Here is a 22,817-nt window from a genome sequence, read left to right as displayed (position 1 = left end):
GTTATTCTATAAAAGGAAAGTCACGTGAATAAGTCAAAAGCACAGGAGTGAGTAAACAATGAGTTGTCATTGTTGTTAGGTGCCACTGAGTCAATTCTGATTCATAGCTACCCAGTGTGACAGAGTAGAACTGCCCCATAAGGTTTCCTAAGCTCTAGTCTTTACGAAAGCAAGTCGCTAGGTCTTTCTCCCATGGAGCAACTAGGTGGGTTCGAACCACCAACCTTTTGCTTAGCAGCTGAGCACTTAACTGTCGTGCTACGAGGACTTCTTAAATGATGGGTAGGGCATGATAAAGTTGTCTGACTGTTGTTAAAGGAAATATTTGGACCAGGAAGAGGGAACATATATGGAGAACTTATCATGCTAAGTATTTTCATGTATTATCTCATTTAATTTAACAACAGCTCTTTTAGGTAGGTACTATTAACTCTGGTTTATGGATGAGGAAACTTAGGTGCTGAAAGTATCTTTCCCAAGAGCATTTGGCTAGTAAGTATTGCAGCTACGATTTGCACTTAGGCAGTCTAATTCCAAAAGCCTGGGTTTAAACTGTTGTGCATAGGGTGGCTATGAGTCGGAACTGACTTGACAGCACCTAGCAACAACAACAGGTTCAAACATTTAATTGGATTGTAAGATGATGAAGTACTAAGAAAAAATAAGAATACAGTTTGAGTACCAGCTAAAGAAGGTGATTCTTGCTGCTGGGACTATATAGATGAAAAGTCTAGAAGCAGGGAAGCTGAAAAAGAAGGTAGCCACAGTAATTTAAGCCAGGCATGGTCAAGCTTTAGTTACGGAAACTAAATCTACTCTTACAAAAGCAGAAAGAGATTTATTACAGGATATGGAATGGTTCACAAAGTTGTTGGAAGGGCTGAGGAAGCTTTGCGTTAAGCTGACATAAATGACTCCCAAAATTACGTCACAGAACTTGACCAGCAAGGGAGCAACTGCTCTTCTACAATCAGGAATCCACTCCTCTAAAAGCAGGTTACCACTGTCACTATGAGGAAACTGCTACTACTGCTGCCATGCCTTCTAGAATTCGTACTGGCTAAAGAGGCAGCCCCATATCCTGTCTTTCAGTACCAGTGTGACAGGACACTAGGACCCCTACTAGTGGTGCCACACACACAAAAACAAAAAGCCTCCACAACTTTGCTTAACAGAGAAAATAGAAGTAGTCCTCCCTCCGCTTCACTTCTACCTTCTAAATCCCACGGAGTGTATCTGATTATGTGAACCTAAATGACTTCTGGAACTCTTAACAGCAAGAGATTCTGGAAGATGTAATTTTTAGGTTTCTGGTCTCTGCAGTATGTGCAGGTTGATGAACAGTGAGACTACCACAGGTGGTACAGGAAGGAGACAGCCTTAGACTACTGGGTGCTATCTGTTAGGGAGCAGGCTTGCAGAGGGTGGACTTCAGTGACTGAAAGGAGGTACAGCAAGCTGTTTAGAAAAAAAGCAGTGTGGCTCAGGTTCTTGAAGGCACAGCCAAATTATATATTTCTTGTTAAATACTGAGATTCCATCTTGTTATATAGGGTTTTCTGTCCTTGGAGTTGATTTGGAATAGCAGTTAGTCAAACCTCTGTTCCCAACTTCCGTTAATGTTGATGAAAATTCTGTTCTTGTGAAAACTGGGACACTGTCTGGAATAACTACCCCAAAAGTAATTAATCACTTCCTTTCCTTCACATAGATGAAAGTACTATTTTGGATGTTCTAGTAAAAAAAATTGAGTTGGTAAATTTTGTGAAAAGAATTTACTGTGCTGTGCTTTGATAATAGAGAAACACATAGTTTTTATGCCAAAACTGATAATAAGAATGAGAAACTGTATATTTTATTGATTACTAGGAAATTTTATAGCAAATCTCAAAGAAGCTTTAGGACATCAAGTAACAAGAATAAATTACCTTGGAGATTGGGGCATGCAATTTGGTAAGTTTGTTCGTGGTTTTATTTTTCATTTCCTTATAAAGTTTAATTTCTTTTAATATCATGTCACCTAATCATCTGGACAGAACATAGGCAGAATCCCACTGGATGAAGTACAGCTTCCTATCTGTTCTTTTTTTCTAATGACTTTTTTGCACAAAAGCTTATTTTTTATTCCGTAGAATAACTGACCACACAAGTAAATTTGAGGGGAGGAAACTTTACACATTCAGAGCAAGACCTGATATATATAGGCTTTTGTGGTTTTAATAAAACTAGCTTACATTTTTAGTTGAATGTAGAAGTGAGTATTCAGGGAAGAAGTTTAGTTGCATACACCCTACTCAACCATTGCCCTGCCATTTTTAAATCTAGTGAGGTCCAGCCTCCTTGAGCCTTCCTGCACAAGGGTGGGGTCTGTTGATACACCAGGAGCCAGTGAGCCAGAGGAAGAACAAAGTGGGATACTTTGGCTTCCTTCAACTGCACAGTGGGAGGATCAAAAGGAAAAGAGAGGAAACAGAGCGGAGGCAAGACCTTAGCAGTTGAGTGCCACAAATGATCTCTAGCATCATGAATTTACTCAATCATTCCTAGCTCATATACGTAAACCAGTAATAGAGTAATGTTTTGGGGGGTGGGAAGGGTATCAAGATAAATGATGTTATCAAAGTAGTGAAGGATTGGTAGCATGTGAAATACAAACTTTGAAACATCTCTGGCAACTACCATGTACATTTTAAGGTCCAGCCCTATGTCACCTCTGTAAAGCATTCTCTGACACACGCATTCTTGCCCACGTTCTCCCAGCACTAAGTTCCTAGTACTCAGCTCTACTCAAATAGGCTTCGGTATCATTGCATTCATATCCACTTGTTTCTCTCCTGTGCTAGACCACGTGCTTCTTGAAGTTGTGGACTGTGTCTTGGTTATTCTTGTGTCCACAGTGCTTGGCACGTAACAGGCCCTTAGAATGATGGATGAATCTGTACTATGTAGACTTTTACAATATTAATCCACAAGAAAGGTTAGGTAATATTTTAAAGCTTCTATAAGGTATGAAGTACTCATTGCTAGTTCTAAAGTTTGCTGATACTATTATGTTCCCTATCTAGTGAAGTGAAATTGTTTCCGAAAGGAAGGCTGGTACATTTGAAGGAATTTTTTTTTCTTAACAGATTTGTCATGACCTCTTTTGAATAGTATTCTTTCAGTTAATGAAAGTATTTTTTAGACATTAAAAAGGGTAGAACTTGAACCTACTACAGCACCCTTAATATTCACTGTAGAGAAATCAGAACAGGTCCTGCATTTTACTAATCCACCTGCAGTTCACAACAGCTGGTCTTCAGAGGTTTAGGCTCTAGGTTTGACAGTCTAGCTTTAATAGATGTCATCCTCTTTATATTAGTTTGACAGATTTAGACATTTCACAGGCATTAGCAAATATGTGATTATGGTATTCATTAAATTTTAGCTGCAGGATTTTATGATAGTGGTTTTTCTCTACAGGACTACTGTGGTTAATGATCTGTCAACATTTCCATTATAGCCGTCATTGCTGAAGAGTTTTCATTTTGGCTATTTCAAATGCTATCCTCTGTTGAAAGTTGGCAGACAGTTCCTAAGCACAAAATTAAGTTTTGAAAATGTATTAGATTGAATGCTAAATGTAATTGGCCTTTACTTTTCCCATTTCTGTTTCGGAGAGCATGCTGGGCATTTTTCTACACCCTGCTCCCAAGGCCCTGAATGATAATCACATTTGCTCTTCCTCGAAAGCAAATAGAGCTGGTCCATACCTCAGTGGTACTTCTCATTGCTCTCTGAGCTCCAAAGTATTGCATAATCCTGTGTTCAGTAGCATCCCCCTTTCTGCTGAGCCTTTAATGGAAAAGTATACGTCAGCAAGGCTCACTGACAGCAACTCCTTTAGAAGCTTGGTAACTTGATATTGTTGTGGAAACAGATTGGTGACTCAGTGGTTGAGAGCTCAGCTGTTAACCAAAAGCTCAGCAGTTTGAACCCATCAGCCACTCCTTGGAGACCCTGTGGAGCAGTTACTCTGTCCTATAGGGTCGCTATGAGTCAGAATCAACTCGGCAATTGGTTTGGGTTTTGTTTTTTTTATATTATTGCTCTTGACCCCAAACTGCATATATATCCTTTAAAACTGCAGTTATGATGATGTTTTAGCTAAATATCTTGAGAGTATAAATATTCACAGTTCATACTAGAAAATTTCATTGCTAGCTCAAAAACCTCAATTAGTATTTAAAAAAAAAAAGTTTTTTTTTTCTTTTTTTTTTTGACAGTATCCCTGAACCCTGAACTGATACTCAAAGACTATCGAAATAGAATTGACAAACAAAAGACAAATACATGATCAAATAAAACAATTTTGATGTTTGGTCACTTTGAATGGGAGAAGCAATCAGGAATGTTTGAAGTTATATCCGTTTTTGCTTTCTTTCAATTATTTGTTTAAGGAGTAATTTTTAACATTAAGCCCAATGAAGGCAATAGGTTTGTTTATTTATTTATTTATTTTTGGTTTAAGTCCATTCCTAGTTTTATTTTAACATCTACAAACTTAAAAAGTAAGTTTCTAATTCTAAACCACTTTCCATCAATTTTCACAGATTTTGAGTGTCCAGTGTCTCGTATCATGATGTATTTCACAGAGTAGCTGCTCAATAAATGTTTGTTTTACTAGTGTCTCCTAGGGAGGTGTTGGGCACCACTGGTGCAAAGATAAAGTAGTCCGAGGCCCTACCTTTGATGAGCTTATAGTCTCTTGGTTTCTATGAAATTAATTTCAGTGTGTACCATATATTGGACTTGACTTGTGTCAGTTTACGGGGTAGCAGAAAGTAGTAATCTGTGTTTGGGGATAATTCTTAGGGTACATAATTATGAGAGGTTGATCATTATATAGAACTATACCTGTACCCTGCCATGACTGTTCTCTGCTTTTCCATTTTATAATCTTTTCATTTACTGATTATTATGGTAGGTCTTCTGGGAACTGGCTTCCAACTGTTTGGTTATGAAGAAAAGCTCCAGTCCAATCCTTTACAGCATCTTTTTGAAGTAAGTTGGTAAGAAACAATGCTAGAAAAATCTTGAACTGCTTTTTCAGAGTACTTTTTTTTTTTTATTTGCCTGTCTCAAGCCATGGTATTTTTAGTCACCTCATATGCATGCAAAAGCTGGACAGTGAAATAAAGAAGACTGAAGAAGAACTGGTGTTAGCAAAGAATATTGACTATACTATGGACTACCAGAAGAATGAACAAATCTGTCTTGGAAGAAGTACAGCCAGAGTGCCCCTTAGAAGGGAGGATGGTAAGACTTCATCTCATGTACTTTGGACATGTTATGAGGATGGACCTGGCGAAGGACTTCATGCTTGGTAAAGCAGAGAGTTAGTAAAAAAAGGAAGACCCTCAGCAAGATATATTTACACAATGGCTATAACAATGGGCTCAAACATAGCAATAGTTGTGAGGATGGTACAGGACTGGGCAGTGTTTCATTCTGCTGTATGTAGGGTCGCAGTGAGTTGGAACTGACTCCAGGGCACCTAACAATGATGTGCAGCTCAGTAACACTGCAGTTATTAAAAATTATTCATTTTAATCCCAGAGGTCTAAAATCTGTTTCTTAAAAGGAAGAACAAAAACTTAATGGAAAACATTGCTTTTATTTTACCAGGGAGTTCTCCTTTTCATTTTCAGATTCAAGTGTTTGTTTTATTACTATTTTAGTTGATTTGAGATGGTATTTCTCCAGGCATAGAATCTTCTAAGAATAACACATTGAGTAACAGATTCTATATGGAGCAAACTTTTTTAATAATCTGTCATACGTATTGCTACTTTCTTCATGGTAATAGCTATAATTCATTCAGACTTGGAAAAGAGTATTTTTTGTTGTTGTTGTTTTCTCTGGGGAGGGATACATGTGTTTCTCTCTGAATTTGTGTGTGCTTTTTTTGTTTATATCCTTCTCCCTTTCCTGGCTTTCGCCCAGTTGGAGCTGCTTTCCGTTCTACTTCATTTAATCCCTTAGATACTTAGCTTCTGTATCCTCCGTACTTTCCTGGAGTTCATTAATAAAACTCTTCCTGTCCAAATCATCTCCAGGGATGTGTTTCATTTCGTTGTCCCAGTTGTTATCTCTGCTGTTTCTGGGGCTTACAAGAGGAAACAGCGTTAGCCATGTTGGTGACAGACCAGGGGAGCAGACTGAGGTTCTGTGCCTGAGTATGAGAAAAAGCCCTTGTCCAAATGTTTTCCTTCTCCAGCCAAAACCACAGGGAGTGCTTCATCATTTTCCTTTTTATTTTTTAAGATAGTTTTTCTCCTGCCACTGGCTTTGTAGTTAAATTCAACAAAAATATATTCTAATTCTCAAGGACCTCTAAAGGTTTACAGTTTCCTCCGGAATCCATGTCTGTACTGTACTTTAAATGCCTACATTTTGGTTTATAATGTTAACCAAAAGATTTTTTCCCTCTTTCCCATTAAGAGTTTTGATTGATAGACAAGGGTTTAAAAATTAATAGCTGTTTGTGGTTGTCTATAAATAAGGCGTGCCCCCCACAGTTACTGAAATTTTTACTTTATTATGTTTTAAAACTTTGAATAATGGTGAGTATTTTTTTACCACAATTTTAGCGAACTTTTCATCCAATCCAGTAAAAATGCATGCAGTGGAGATCTTGTGTCATTGAGAGAACATTTTTAACTATTTAGAGTACAGCTTTACATCTGAGAATTATTACTCTCATTTTTCTCCCACCCCTTCAACAGTTTTCATTTAGTACTGCAAATACTAAATCTTTTCTTCTGTAATGTTTTAAATAATTTAGTGAAATGTGTTCTAAAGTTTCAGAGAAACCTGAGCATACATTTTTTTCTGCAGTTTAGTGCCATTTTCTGCCTTTTAAGACTCATAAAAAGCGGGAGCTCACACATCTTTGTTAAAGGTTGTTAATTGATGGGTACAGTAAGGAAGTAACAGAAGAGTCAGGGGGCACTTCTCCTGAGAAAGGTCAGAGAATAAGGCTGTTGCTTTCACTCGCTTTTTTTTTTTTTTTTTGCCTGGAAGCTTTATAGGGGAGCAGCATTTACAGACGTTGTTGTTGCTGTTGTTAGGTGCCCACAGTAGGTGACCAGAAAGTTAGAGATAGTGGTTCTAAGCTTGGTGTTTGGTGTTCAGTAGTGGTAAATAATTTGGCACTGGCTGATGGGAAACAAAAACTTTAGAGCAGTTTGTATTTACCTTTCTTATTTGTGAAAATCTCTGTAATTGGCTTTGTTCAAACTCGTTTTTTTTATCAGATTGTAGTTGTAAGTTCGTTGAAAGCAAGGACCGTGTCTTCTTGATCTTTTATCCTCAGTCCCAAACGCGGGGCCTTGCACATGTTTGATGTTGCAATGAGTTTAATCCCGTGGTTCTCTTTTGCCCCTTTATTTTTCATTCAAGTTGTGGAATGTAAAACCTGTTGTATAGCCCCAGGGGAGGCAGTAGTACGATAATTGACTTTATCAGAATCTGACTTGCTTTATTGACTCAGTTTACTGATGAAAAACCTAAGGGCCAGACCTAGGATTCCAACACCAGCAGGCTGGCCCCAGAGTGCTGTGTGCTCTGCACTGCACTGCCCCCCGCTGGCACGACAAAGTGCCTTTCTGAACCATTCTTTTCTGTTTGCTGCAATTACTTACGTTGCATTTTTTTCTTTCATTCCCAAATTGCTGTACCAGAGACACAACTAGAGTTGTGTTTTTGTAGTTTCAACCTCTGGCGTCCTTGTTTTGAATTTGGTGTAGGCCATCCAATAGTGTATTTTGTGTGCCTAGTACCTTCCTCTAAATGGTACCCCAAGTTTCAGTTTTTCTGCCAGATTAGAAATTAAACTATATGATAGTTTAGCATTTTGTTTCTGTAATAAAAATATTTAGCACCCACACTCATTTCTCTACTGTGTTTCTGCTTTGCTGCATATGCTTTGCGACTAGTTTTCACTTTTTCTACAGTCTTTTCCTGTGGCAGCTGGCTGTGTTGTGCATGGACTTAGGACTTCCGTTGACTGACATCTGAAACCTTTTCCTTAATTGTTTTAATTTATTTATTTGCTCCTGTCACAAAACAGGAAAATGGTTCCCCCCCCCCTTTTGTTTTATTGTGCTTTAAGTGAAAGTTTGCAATTCATGTCAGTTTCTCATACGAAAACTTATACACACATTGTTATGTGACCCTAGTTGCTCTCCCTATAATGTGACAACACACTTCCCCTCTCCACCCTTTGTTTTCTATGTCCATTCAACCAGCTTCTGTCCCCCTCTGCCTTCTCATCTCACCTCCAGACAGGAGCTGCCCACATAGTCTCATGTGTCTACTTGAGCTGAGAAGCACACTCCTCACCAGTATCATTTTATGTCTTATAGTCCAGTCTAATGTTTGTCTGAAGAATTGGCTTCAGGAATGTTTCAGTTTGGGGCCAACAGAGAGTCCGGAGGCCGTGTCCTCTGGGGTCCCTCCAGTCTCAGTCAGATCATCAAGTCTGGTCTTTTTACTAGAATTCGAGTTCTACATCCCACTTTTCTCCTGCTCCATCAGGGATTCTGTGTTGAGTTCCCTGTCAGGGCGGTCATTGGTGATAGTTGGACACCATCTAGTTCTTCTGGTCTCAGGCTGATGGAGTCTCTGGTTTATGTGGCCCTTTCTGTCTCTTTGGCTCTTATTTTCCTTGTGTCTTTCATGTTCTTCATTCTCCTTTGCTCCAAGTAGATTGAGACCAATGGAGGCATCTTAGATGGCCGCTTATGGAAAACAGTTGTTAATAATTCCCTCTCCCTTGTATTGGCTGATGGGTTAAGTAACTAATGTATTTCCTATTTAGAATTCACACTAGTGATTCATGGAAAATATTTGTAATAAGCTTTGGAACACTTATCAAAAAGCCTTTCCAAGTATACTGAAAATTTCTTATGGCAGAATGTTGTTAGTTGCCATTGAGTCAGCACTGACTCCTGGCAATCTTATGTATAGCAGAATGAAAGTTGCCCAGTCTGGCACCATCTTTATGATTGTTGCTATGTCTGAATCCATTGTTGCGGCTGTTGTGTCATTCCATCTTATTGAGGGTTTTCCTCATTTTTGCTGGCCCGGTGCTTTACCAAATATGATGTCCTTTTCTAGTGATTGGCCTTTTTGACGATGTATCCAAAGTAAGCAAACCGAAGTCTCACCATCCTCACTTCTAAGGAGCAGTCTGTTTTTATTTCTTTTAAGATTAATCTGTTCATTCTTCTGGCAGTCCACAGTATATTCAACATTCTTTGCCAACCGCCAACACCACAGTTTGAATGCATCAATAATTATTGTTTTCCTTTTTCCTTGTCTAGTTTTCTGATGCATGTGAGGCAACTGAAAAGACCATGGCTTGAATCAGGACCACCTTAGTCATCAAAGTGACATCTTTCCTTTTTAAAACTTTGAAGAGGTCTTTTACAGTAGATTTGTCCAATGCAGTGCATTGTTTGATTTCTTGACTTCTGCTTCCATGGATATGATTGTTCATCCAAGTAGAATGAAATCATTGACAACTTCAATTTCTTTTTATTTATCATGATATCCTTTATCAGTGCAGTTGTGAGAATTTTTGTTTTTTTCACTTTCAGGTGTAATCCATACTTAAGGCTATGGTCTTTGACTTTCATCAGTAGGTGCTTCAAGTTGTCTTCATTTTTAGCAAACAGGGTTGTGTCAACTGCATGTTGTAGGTTGTTAACAAGTCTTCCTCTAACCTTGATGCCATGTTCTTCATATAGTCCAGCTTCTGGGATTATTTGTTCAGCACATTAGACTGAATAAGTATGGTGAAAGGATACAACCCTGACACACACCTTTTCTAATTTTGAACCATACAGTATCCCCCGTTCTCTTGCAGCAACTGCCTATTGATTCATGTAGGGGTTCCACATGAGCACAATGAAGTATTCTGAAATTACCGTTCTTCCCGGTGTTACCCATAATTTATTATGATCCACATAATCGAATGCCTTTGGCAATAAAACACAGGTAAACATCTTTCTGGTACTCTCTGTTTTCGGCCAAGATTCATCTGACATCAGCAGTGATATCCCTCGTTTCACATCATCTTCTGAATCCAGCCAGAACATCTGGCAATTCCCTGTCAATTTATGGCTGCAGTTGTTTTTTAATTATCTTCTGCAAAATTGTTTAAATGTAAGATGTTCTAAATCATGGGTGTGTGGATGTCATCTTTTAGTTTTATCTGTTTTAGTATTTTTTACAAGTAATTTCTCGGGGTTCTTCCTGGATATGAACAACTATAACATCTAGTGTAGTATCTTTGAGAATATATAGCCTGGTTTTTTGTTTTGGGTTTTTTTTTTTTATATATATAAAAGGTTTAAAACTTGACTCCTTGCATGTTGCTTATTAACATGGATTTGATAACCATAGAAATTCTTCTGAAACAGAATGGTAACCTCTCACAAGAGATAAATATCGTGCCAATAAGAGTACACATTAGCCCTGTACCCTAGTACTGGCACATGATCTATTAATACAAGTAGTATATTTCCTTAAGTTCAAAATGACCCCCACAGTTTTGTTATTTCTACCCATCGAGACATTTTTTCCTGACTTTAGATTGTCAAACAATTTCACAAAGTTAAGCAAATAATTCAAGACAAATTGATTCTAGATATACGTAGGAATATCTGTGCAGTTAGAAATTTTAATTTTTTCAGGGAAAGTTCCTGTTACAGTTGGTATGAATTTTAGTTCTTAATAATATTTATATGCAAGAAATAACTTTTGAATTTTAAGTCTAAGTATAAATCTAATTAAATCTGTCCCAAGCTATGACTTTTGAGAGTGATAAGAGTCAATAAGTCATTATTAGGGACTTCCCACCTCCAAATCTCACATAGTTCCGCAGGCTCTTTTGTGCATCCCAAAATGGTCATAGAAGACTTCTGTCTTCAGTCCACACTGGTCAGGAATGATATGCCCAGTACCAAGCTCACGTGAGGCTTTGAAGGCTAGCAGCTCTGCTGTGTCACAAGCTTTGCCTGGAGAAGTTCTTGCTGCACCCCGCTCCACAGGCCAGAGGCCAGCCTCCCTGTATAAACACAGTGAAGCACTTCCTGTTGAGGGCTTGCCACCACCCCAAGGGCTGCCCAGTTTCTGCTACTCCTGGGAGTGTTTCCCATCCCCTCCCCCATCTAGGCAGTTCTCCTTTCCTGCAGCCTGGCACCTTCTTCCCTCCATCTTGATGCCTGACTGCCTTCCCTAAAGCTGCTTGCCTTTCTCCCCTACTCCTACTTGTCTGGGACAACCCAACAATGTGTTATTGTCTTCCTTGTCCTGTCCCTAGTATGAAGATAGAAATACCTAACAAGGCCAAAGCTGATAGCGTGATAATTATCCCACCACATGGAAATGTCCGAAAAAATACTCATGAGAAATGTTGCATTTATTAAGCATTAGTGCATGGTGATCTATAAGACATTAATTATCACCCTTGGATAAAGATGTAAGATACCAGGGAGCATAAAGGTAGCAGATTCCCAAAATTAAAAGACGATGAATGGATGGTAAAATATTGTTTATACGCTGTTAATAATTATTAGGAGAAATTAGTTTAAGTGAGTTATTTTTTTACTAGTAAGGTTTCTTCTTACTGTTAACTGTTTCAAGAACACGTGGTCCCTGACCGATGATGTTTTCAAGTTACAATGAACCACACTTAGGACCATCTGGTTTTTTGGGGTTTTTTTGGTACATCTTATCATTAGTAATATGTACTACATACAGTGTTACAGTGTGTAATTTGCTGATGTTATCATTCTCACATGTTCACACACAGATGTTCAATGTTATGATATATAGAGATAGTGATAATAAAAGACAGTAATAATGAAGGCTTAAAAAAAAATGAGGTATTGGACTTACATCAGAACCAACTTACGACAGACAGAGTTATTGGAATGGAACCCTGTGGTAAGTCAGGGACAACTTGTATTGATATGTTAAATTTTAATCATACGAAATTGTTTGAATTTCATTTAACGATAGGACTGTGTCTTAGCCAGCAGTTCTTTAAGACATTTCCGATCAAGGCAGGAAAAAATGAGTTTGTTTAATTCTAACCACCAATTTATTAAATGTTCTTTTCTAAACAGATAAAAATTAAATGCATTTTAAGGTAGAGGAGTGTAGTGTCTGAGTTAGGCTAACCATCTTTAGCAGTTACTCTTAGTATTGTTAAGAATAAGTGTGGGGTTAGAGTTCGGCACCAAGGTGTTAAACTTGTCCCTATGTGGCAAGAATTTAGAATCGAATTTAAGGATTGAGAGTTGTTGTTAGGTGCTGCCAAGTCAGTTCCAACTCATAGCGACCCTGTGTACAACAGAAGGAAACACTGCCTGGTCCTGTGCCATCCTCACAACCCTCGCTATATTTGAGCCCATGGTTGCAGCCACTCTGTCAGTCCATCTCTTTGAGGGTCTTCCTCTTTTTCGCTGACTCTCTACCAAGCATGATGTCCTTCTCCAGGAACTGATCCCTCCTGATAACATGTCCAAAGTATGTGAGATGCAATCTCATTTCCTTGCTTCTAAGGAGCATTCTGGATATACTTCTCCCAAGACAGATTTGTTCATTCTTCTGGTAATCCATGGTATGTTCAGTATTCTTTGCCAGCACCATAATACAGATGCATCTATTCTTCAATGTTCTTCCATATTCATTGTCCAGCTTTCTCATGCATATGAGGCAATTGAAAATACCTTGGCTTGGGTTAAACGCACCTTAGTCCACAAAGTGACATCTTTGCTTTTTAACACTCTCTAATGAGGTCTTTTGCAGCAGATTTGCCCAATGCAATATGTCATTTAATTTCTTAACTGCTGCTTCCGTGCGCATTGATTGTGGATCCAATAAAATGAAATCTTTAATCATGATGTTGCTTATTGGTCCAGTTGTGAGGATTTTTGTTTTCTTTATGTTGAGGTGTAATCCATACTGAAGGCTGTAGTCTTTAACCTTCATCAGTAAGTGCTTCAAGTCCTCTTCAGTTTTAGCAAGCAAGGTTGTGTCATCTACATAACACAGGTTGTACAAGTCTTCCTCCAGTACTGATGCTGAATTCTTCTTCATATAGTCCAGTTTCTTGGATTATTTGCTCAGCATACAGACTGAATAAGTATGGTGAAAGGATACATCCCTTACGCATGCTTTTCCTGATTTTAAACCTTGCAGTATCTCCTGGTTCTGCTCAAATGACTGTCTCTTGGTTCCACATGAGCACAATTAAGATTGAGATAGAAGGGCATCACACTTACTTCTTTACATTTGGACAGGCCATCCCCAGAACTGCCTATAATTATATTAATTAATTAATTTTGAATTAAAAGATCATGCTTTTTGCCAATCCTCATATGTAGATATAGTGAAAAAAAAAGGTTAATATTCCTTTAAAGAAGTTTAAGACATTTAGTTTATAATGGAAATACAGCTGGTTTTTGCATTAAAAGAAAAATTGTGTTTTCATTCTGAAAAACACTGTTTTATTATCAAACCCAAATTTAAAATATCTGTTTTATTCCGTTTGTGTCTAGATCTAGCCTCAAAAGGAAGATATCTTCAAAATGCATACTTTCTAAGAGTAAAAGGTTCATGGTAACTAATTAAAACTGTGTAAGTTCAGAAGTGTATAGTATTAAATTTATTTTTTGAAGAGAAAAGTGATTATTTTCTAAAACTGATAAACATTAATAATTACAGTTTTCTATCAGGCATTTACACAGAGATTAAGGGCTTATTAGGACTTTCCTATTCTGTTGGTTATTGCTGATTGATTTTCAGTGTTCAGTTTTTAACTACAAATTGCGAAATGCCAAGATCCTTCAAGTATTAGGGGTTTTTTGTTTTAATTGTTTTAAGAAGGGAAAAGACTGGTGAAGTTTTTTCTAAAAATATTCATATCAGAAGTTTATATGCATATTAAATTTTTAAATGTATATTTGAGTTTAGAGTCCTGGATTTTTTTAAAAAGAAAAAACAAACATTTCTGAAAAGGACATTTTGTGTGTATTTTTATGTATAAATTTTGTGCACACACATGCATATATGTATCTCAAGCCATTTGTGTACGTACGAGTATGTCTTGATTCCTGTAGGCTGCGCTGTTAGGGGAGCCCTGGTGGCGCAGTGGTTAAGAATTTGGCTGTCCAAAAGGACCGCAGTTGGAATCCACCAGCCGCTCCTTAGAAACCTATTGGGCAGTTATACTCAGTCCGATGGTGTCACTGTGAGTCTGAATTGACTCGATGGCAATGAGTTTTTTGGTTTTGCACTGTTAAGTAGCTGTCAAATGGATAGGTCATTCAAGTGTCAGGAGTGTACAGTTTACTCTTACAAGTGGTTCTCTCAGTTTTCCCATACCGTACCAAAATCTTCTTTCTCTGTTTTCTAACTGGCATTATATGCATTATTCTGCATTTACTAATAGGACCATGGTGGAAATTAATTTTTTATGATACGTGCCTTGGTGGTCCCCAAGACCATCCCCAGGTCCAGTGATTCACTGGGAGAACTCATGACTATCATATATTACAGCAAAAGGATGCAAGGCAAAATCAGTAGAGAGAAGGCACCATGTGACAAAGCCTGGAGGAAATCAGGCCCAAGCTTCTAAGAGTCTTCTCCCAGGAGAGTCACACAGGGTGCATTTAAATCCTCCAGCCATAGATTGTAACAATTATGTGAAATGTTGTCTGTCAGGGAAGCTCATTCAGCACTCCATGCCCAAGGTTTTTATTGGGGGTTGGTCATATAGGCACCTCTGTGCTAAAATTTCAGAATCCCAGAAGGAAAGCAGGTACTCAGCATAAACAGTATTGTTTGCACAAACAGTTTAGGCACAATCAGCCACTCATTGTCAGAGTGGTAAGAACATTCCCCAATTCTGAGTTTCCAAGTACAAGCCAAGGCCCAACTTTGCAAATAGGCCTTTTTAAGTATAGCAGGCTCAGACTTAATACTAACTCTTTTCTGCACAATATGCTTTACAAAACAAGATACTAGGAAGTTTTTAGCCTTTACTTAACACAGCATTTATTTAATATACCATTCCAGTGATAACACAAACCATGTATGAAATGTGAGCCATTTTCACCTTGAGATGGATGATTGATACTCTGTCCCTTTTATCACTGGTGTCTAGTGGGTATAAGCCATATTATTCTTGTCCCAGTATATTCTCCAACAACAAAAATAAACTTTTTTACCCAAATGTTGCTGCCATGATATCTTGATGATATTACTGTAAGAGTTTAGAGGCCTCGTGTTTTTTGGTAATATATTTGCCAATTTTTATTTTATGTTACTTTAACAGGCTTCAGGGAATAATATAAGGGTAATAAATTTATCATTAGGTTCAACCTGGAAATGAGTTACAGCTTCTTAAGTAAACCCTTTGTAGTCCATATGTGTAACTTCAATACCGCGTGATCTATAGTATTGATATTTTAATGTCATTTATTAACACCACACTTTGGAGACTGGAAGATGATCAATAACTGCATTATGAACACAGAATCTTAGAGCTGGAAGAGCCCTTCATAAGCTTTCTGACTTCGAGTCTGTCATCGGGTGGGTGCACAGCTAAACCAGCCGAGACAGATGGTGCTGGAATCATGCCTGAAGTGGGTGCTCTACACAGTTTTCAGAAGCCCATATTAGAGGGTAATTAAGCTAATTATCCAACAGGCCTTCCTTCCTTTTTACCAAGACCACCTATTTTAGTAATCTTTCACAGATTTAGAGAACAGTTTTAAAAGTCTTTCATTAAAACAATTGCTAAATCATCCTTTGGCATTTTCTTTGCCAGGTTGAGCCATCGTACTTTCTTTGACCTTGTCTCAGAGTAGTTGCAAGGATGAAAATTTGGCATTTTGAAAAAAAGGAGAATTGCCAGTTTAGTCTAAATGAGGCATTTTAACCTGGCTGGGGGAGGTCTGTAAACTTGGGTGGGAAAAAAATTATACTTTATTTTCAATAACCTCTCTCTGAAACTCAGCATTTTCCTCCATTACTATATCATAAGTGAATTCTTATAAAATATTTGGATAACTGTATTTCAGTGTAGTTGATTTTCTTTGTAATCCTATGTATTTTATTTAATACATTTAGAAACATTTTGAGAAGGGGTCCATTGGCTTCACCAAGGATCCAAGGCAGGAAAAAAAGATTAAACTCTGATGAGGCCACTTCTATAACCTTTAAATGAGAATTCTCAGAATTGTGCTTTGTTTTCTTCCTTTCCTTATTGAAGATAACAGTGACTAGTAATGTGCTTCATTTAATATATTGCTGTACTTTCAGGTTTATGTACAAGTTAATAAAGAAGCAGCAGATGATAAAAATATAGCAAAATCAGCACATGAGTTCTTCCAGCGACTGGAACTAGGAGACGTGCAAGCACTTTCTCTATGGCAGAAATTTCGGGACCTGAGCATTGAGGAGTACATTCGGATTTACAAGGTACCTGTAGATTCTCCCATCTGCTTTCTTGTGGTGTGCTACAGCTCTAGAATGATACTACTGTGTAGTAATGTGCATCATAAGCTCATACTTTCAGAATAGATTTGTCATTGAGTTGAAAATTAGGATTCAGATATTGTTCTTTGTGCTAGAAGAGCTATAAAATAATCCTGAGGCAGTATCAGCAAAATTCTGATATTTTATTTCAGTCTGACCTTTCCTGTTGGTCTTCTACCACTCCTTCACTTTCATTTTTCTTCTTTTGCTTCCTTAGGCCTATCTGTGATGGATATAAATTCATTCATTTAATGAACATCTGGGGTGGGTGGTAACAGCAGTATATAGAAGAGGTGACAGTCCTTGCCCTTATGACCTTACATTCTAACAAGGGGACAGAGAGCAAATTACCATAAACAAGAAGCATACCTAGTGTGTTAGATGATTAGAGGTGGTGTGGAGAAAAACGAAGCAGGGAAAGCAAGATCAGCTGTGCTGCTGTCTGTGGGTAGAATGACGGGGGAGGCATTTTTAGTCAGGGCTTTGAACCAGTTTCTTCAGGTTCAAATCTCTGCTGAGAATTTGCTTTTCTAAGAAGTTCCCAGGAAGTTATACATAAGAATCACCTGGAGATTTTGTTAAAATGTAGATTCTGATTCAGTATATCCAGGGTAAAAATGCAGATTCACAGCAGGGATCAGTAAAGAGCCCATGTGTCTGAAACAGAATAAGCAAGATGCAGAATAGTAGCAGAGGAGGTGGAAGAGGTTGAGGGACAGGGCATAATGTAGGACATTGTCCAGGGCTGTCCAGTGGCACTTTCTGCTATGACGTTCTCTATCTGTGCTGTCTAATATGGTAGCCATTAGTCCCGTGTGGTCATTGAGTACTTGAAGTATAAGTAGGGTAGTGTGACTAAGGAACTAAATTTTTAGTTTTTTGTTTGTTTCTGAACCTCTTTAGCGTCTTGGAGTACACTTTGATGAATACTCTGGAGAATCATTTTATCGTGAAAAATCTCAAGAAGTGTTAAAATTGCTGGACAGTAAAGGACTTCTACAGAAAACAGTGTATGATCAGGTTACTATTCTTTAGTAAAGTTATTTGTTCTTCTTTGAAATTGGTATTAATATATTCTTTCAGTAAGGACAACAGGATGTGGTATGCACCCATTCCCAGCGTTTTTTAACGCTGCTTTTTGCTGTTCAGAGCACTTTTATGCATGCTGTCTTTTGCTGCTACGCAAAATCCTGGTAAGGTTGCGAGAAAGGATGCTGTCTGCTTTTTATGTGTAACGATACGGAAGCACACTATAAGTGATCTGCCTGGGATCCCACAGCCTGGCAGGAGTATACCTGGAAAAAAGAACTAGAATTCAGGTCTTCCGACTCAGCACTGCCTTTCTTAAAAATTCCGTCCTGTACCAAAAAGGATTTATGGACATAGGTATAATACCACAGACTTTTGAAACAGTAAAATGAGGAAATCAGGAAGGGACAGGAAAAATAATACAAAATCGGGGATGATGTTAGTGCCTCATAAACACACACTAGGATTCTGTTTACTTGCTAAAGGTAGGTTACTAACTTAGCTTTGCACTTCCTGCTACCCAAACAGAGAAATAATACCAGTCATGGGAACCAGGCATTTGTATGATAGATGCGATCCAGTTACTTAGGAGAAATGCCCCTTTCGATAGTACCAAAGAGCAATTTCTCCTATAATCCTTATACCCACCCAACCCCCTGCTGTTGAGTCGATTCCGACTCAAAGCAACCCTATAGGACAGAGTAGAACTGCCCCGTAGAGTTTCCAAGGAGCGGCTGGTGGATTCAAACTGCAAACCTCTTGGTTAACAGCCGTTGCACTTAACCACTACACCACCAGGGTTTCCTGTAATCCTTATAGGGAAGACACATAGTAAGAATATAGTTAATACATCTTCAGTAATGTCTGAAAGAAAATTTTTAGATTGCAATATACAGATTTTAATTTTTAATTGAACAGGAACAATAGTAACAAAATTTCATGATTTTTACTACTCAAGGGTGTTTTCTGGCATGTTAAAAATTAGCCCAATATTGAATGTTACAATAACTTGAATTAGAAGAAGAATCTGTGATGTTTTATGGTTATCTTTCACTAAACTGAAGTTGCAGTCTCATTCTACAGCTGGGAATATAAAAAATTTTATATAAGTGCCTTATCCAGAACTACAGATTAAAAAGAAGATAACCAAATGTTATATCATACCCACTCTTAATAGATTCATAGTCATATTCCTTCTTATTTTTCTTCATTGTTGACTATAGCTGAAATTGACACTGTTACTTGGGATAAAAATAGCTTTTATGGTTTGCCAAATGTACTTCTGGACTTCTGGAGGTCTCAATTTATTCATGTTGCTTCAGAGTTTCTCTTTGCATTTCTAGAAAAGGAACAGCTGTAGTGGATCTCTCTGGGAAAGGTGATCCCTCCTCAATTTGTACTGTAATGCGAAGTGATGGGACTTCTCTCTATGCAACCAGGTTTGTATCTTCTCTGAGGGTGAACAGTAATATGACTTCATGTTCTTTGTTCTAAGATTAATGTTAAAATAATCATTTTTTCCTCAAAACTGTTACCAAGTCCTAGTTGCAAGTTTCAACATCTCTTGCTGTCATCATTCAAGGAATATCTATTCTATTTATTGCCAGCTACCCACCAAAACCAAACCCACTGCCATCAAGTCAATTCTGACTCATAGCAACCCTGTAGGACAGAGTAGGAATTGCCTTTTAAGGTTTCTAAGGTTATAAATCTTTATGAAAGCAGACTGCCACATCTTTCTTGCATGGAACAGTGGTAGGTTCAAACTGTTGACCTTTTGTGGTTAGCAGCCAAGTGCTTTAACCACTGCACCACCAGGGCTCCTTATTACCAGCTCCAGTTCCTGAAAAGGTTTAATATCATCAGAAAAGTGACCAAAAAACTTTCTTGTTAAATACCATAGAATTACTTCAGCTGATTACATCATTCTTCAAACTTTAAAAGTGAGGTAATTCACAATGAACCATAAGTATTTTACAATGACACATTGGCAGGAAATACAAATAATACTAGGAGGTGGCCCTGTTGGCTCAGTGGTCTCCTCACGCTGTAAAAGACCATCTTATATGCACATGAGTATACCAGACCTCATTATGATGTGGTCAAATAGGCCAAGGGAAGAGTAGGCCCTGTCTCATACTCTTTCCATCCATCACCATGACTGAGCCCTGTAGAAAGGCGCCATCTCTGTTAATCAGTAAGAACTAGGTTTATTAGTTTCACCTATTTCTGGGACAAAGCTAACAGGAAGGAGAAGAGGTAGGGCAATAAAAAAGTCACACAGCAAACACAGCCATATCCAGATACTGCTGACAAAAGGCTGTATTGTCTCCCAACCACTTTTGTAACATAGTTAAAGTAATGATATTTTATTGTTGCCATTATTAGCTACCATCATTTGCTCCAAACAATTTTAACCAACCAACCTGTTTACTGCTCCTTAGAAAATTCATCTCTCACTTTATTTTTTCATACTTCCCTATATCAATTCCATGCAAATGGGGTTAAGAAGTAAGAAGGACCCACATATCTAAGTGGTACGTTTCTCTTTTGAGACACTAAAAAAAATAATAGAATTGTGTGTGTATATGTGGCAGCTGATTGTTGGGCAGATTCAAGAAAGAACTGCTTAAGCAGAAGTTACAAAAATTGTGTCCACTCAGAATAGAGGCGCCATGTCCTAAAAGTTATATAACTATCCTGATCTGGTGTGTTTGTCAGGCTGTCGTTAGCTCTAGATTTTTTTATGTATTTACCTTAACACCTAACTTCCTCTTTCTTCTTTGGTAAAATTGATTTTCTTTTTGTCACTGGTTGAAATGTTTGATTTTTCACCTGTATTTACTTTAGTTGTTTCTGCCTTTCTAGTGGATTTCTCATAGTACACATCTATGTGTGTGAACGTGAATTGAAAGAGTCATTATAGTAGATGAAGTGCAAGAAAATATTGACAAGCACACAGAGTGCAAGGCTGGATACCTGAGCTTGTGTTTTGAGACCCAGGCAATCACTTAACTTCTCTGGCCCATGGTTCCCTCCTGAGTGAAATGAGAAGGCCAGGTGCTGTCTAATCGACTTCAGTGGTGACACCAAGTGTGTCAGAATAGAACTGGGCTCCATAGGGTTTTCAATGGCTGAACTTTTGGAAGTAGATAGCCAGGTTTTTCTTCCAAGATGCTTCTGGTAGACTCGAACCGCTGTCCTTTCGATTAACAGCCAAGTGTGTTAACCATTTACATCACCCAGGGATTCCTGTGAAATGAGAGACCTGGACAAAATGACCTGGTACTTTTTCCAGTTTTCAAGTTCAGTTTCTCCAAACTCAACCTAGAACTTTGTCCTATATTCTTCTCTGATCAAAAGGCTTTTCTTTGTTTTGTCTTTTGCTCAAACCAAAAAAATATAACAGGGCATAGGTTTATGACTTCATTTTTGTGGTAACCCTCTATTCAAGGGTTTTTTGTTTGTTTGTTTTTTGTTTTTAATTATAAGCCTTCTCAAAAGCCTTTTAGGTATTTTTTCCCAATTGCCCACCCCCATGAAACTCTAATACCACAGATACCATATATATATGTGTATATATATATACATACTATATCTGTGCTTTACACACAAAAACAGTAAGACTTTTTCGCCCCTCCAGAACCAGTTTCCACCTCCACTGTCAATGCACGCTCTGCAATCTCAGGATCATGAGTGGGTAATGATGGCATTTTGGTGATTCCTAATATTTGAAAAGACCTAGGAACTGTTTAAGCCCTCCCAGAATTCTTAGGCTGTTATCCAAAAATAACTTTAATTTAAAACTTCAGTATCTTCATAATCCTGGATTTGAAATTTTATAGTTTATGATCTATTTTTCCTTATTTCATACAATATGCAAGCCGGGTATTTTGTATTTAAACAGATAAAAGAGATAAGTGGAATTTTTGTCAGAGGATTTACAATCTTTTAAAATAAATGCTTCAGAAAATATTATGATTGACCGAGAACTTTAAAAGTCCTTGGTAGTGCTAACAGAAGAGTAGCTAGAAGATGCCTGCTTAGCTACCACATCAACATGTTTTAAATATGTTTTTTAAGAAAATATATTGCAGGCAGGTGGCAAAGTAGGTGATTCTTTCTAGTAGAGAGTGAACTAATCATACAACATTTACCTACGAGACACTTCTCAGAGCTCTTCTACTTACTACTTTTCCTGGAGCTTTTATCTATTTTCATTTTATTATTGCTTTTTCAGGAGCTCTTATTATGACTGCTTTTCCCAAAGGGACTTTTGTTATTATTACTTTGTATCAAAGTATGGTTTTGGGATTACAAGGGTGAGTGGTATACCCAAGGCCGTGGGATAATAGGAGTTCTTAATTAGAAATGGCTCATTGCTATTACATAGGGAAAGCAAACTACTGCCCAGATCTGTTTAGTAACTCCTAATTTATGACCGTTCTTTCAGAGATCTTGCAGCTGCTATAGATCGAATGGACAAGTATAATTTTGATACAATGATTTATGTGGTAAGTAGTCACAATAAAGATCAAAATGTTATGGTCCCCACCTCATGAAAACTGCAAAGATAGAGATTGGCTGCCATGCTGGAAACTATAGAAAAAAATAATTTTCTGCTCATTTGGTCAAACTGCAGAGGGATTTCAATGTTAGGTATATTTAAGGTGGCAATTTTATTTTATTTTTTAATCTTTAAAAATGAAAAATGTACGTTGCTTCATTGTAAAAAATTACCTGGCACAGGAGAATGGATATGTGAAGTGAATATTGTAATAGTTTATTATTATTATTATTATTATTATTATTATTATTATTATTATTATTATTATTATTTGGAAATAGTTTAAGACTCACAAGAAGTGTAAAAAGTAGTAGTTTCCGAATATCCTTTATCCAGGTTTCCCCAGTGATAATATCTTACGCAACGGTAGTACATTGTCAATACCAGGAAATTCACATCAATACATTATTGCTGACTTGGTAAAGACCTTATTCAGATTTCTCCAGCTTTTATGTGTGGTTGTGTGTGTTTAGTTCTGTGAAATATTATTACATGTGTAGATTCATATAACCATCACCACCATCAGAATACAGAACTTCTCACAACAAACTCCTTCAAGTTACCAGTTAATAACACACCTTCCCCCCAACTCTAACCCCCACCTCTGTTCTCCATCGCTACA

At 37.6% G+C, this 22,817-nt stretch overlaps 1 protein-coding gene across 2 annotated transcripts in view; it reads left to right on the top strand.

Annotated features, from left to right (window-relative positions):
- RARS2 (arginyl-tRNA synthetase 2, mitochondrial) overlaps positions 1-22,817 on the top strand; it is a 57,566-nt gene that overhangs the window by 24,497 nt on the left and 10,252 nt on the right. For both annotated transcript variants that reach the window (XM_064288854.1, XM_003404358.4), the window contains exons 7-12: positions 1,870-1,953; positions 4,967-5,043; positions 16,384-16,542; positions 17,503-17,609; positions 18,972-19,067; positions 22,082-22,142. In XM_064288854.1, coding sequence (XP_064144924.1) covers positions 1,870-1,953; positions 4,967-5,043; positions 16,384-16,542; positions 17,503-17,609; positions 18,972-19,067; positions 22,082-22,142 — 584 coding nt within the window. The remainder of the gene's footprint in view (positions 1-1,869; positions 1,954-4,966; positions 5,044-16,383; positions 16,543-17,502; positions 17,610-18,971; positions 19,068-22,081; positions 22,143-22,817) is intronic.

Source organism: Loxodonta africana, chromosome 1, assembly GCF_030014295.1.
Source record: "Loxodonta africana isolate mLoxAfr1 chromosome 1, mLoxAfr1.hap2, whole genome shotgun sequence".
NCBI classification, from domain to species: domain Eukaryota; kingdom Metazoa; phylum Chordata; class Mammalia; order Proboscidea; family Elephantidae; genus Loxodonta; species Loxodonta africana.
This window is presented reverse-complemented; position numbering and strand designations above follow the sequence as displayed.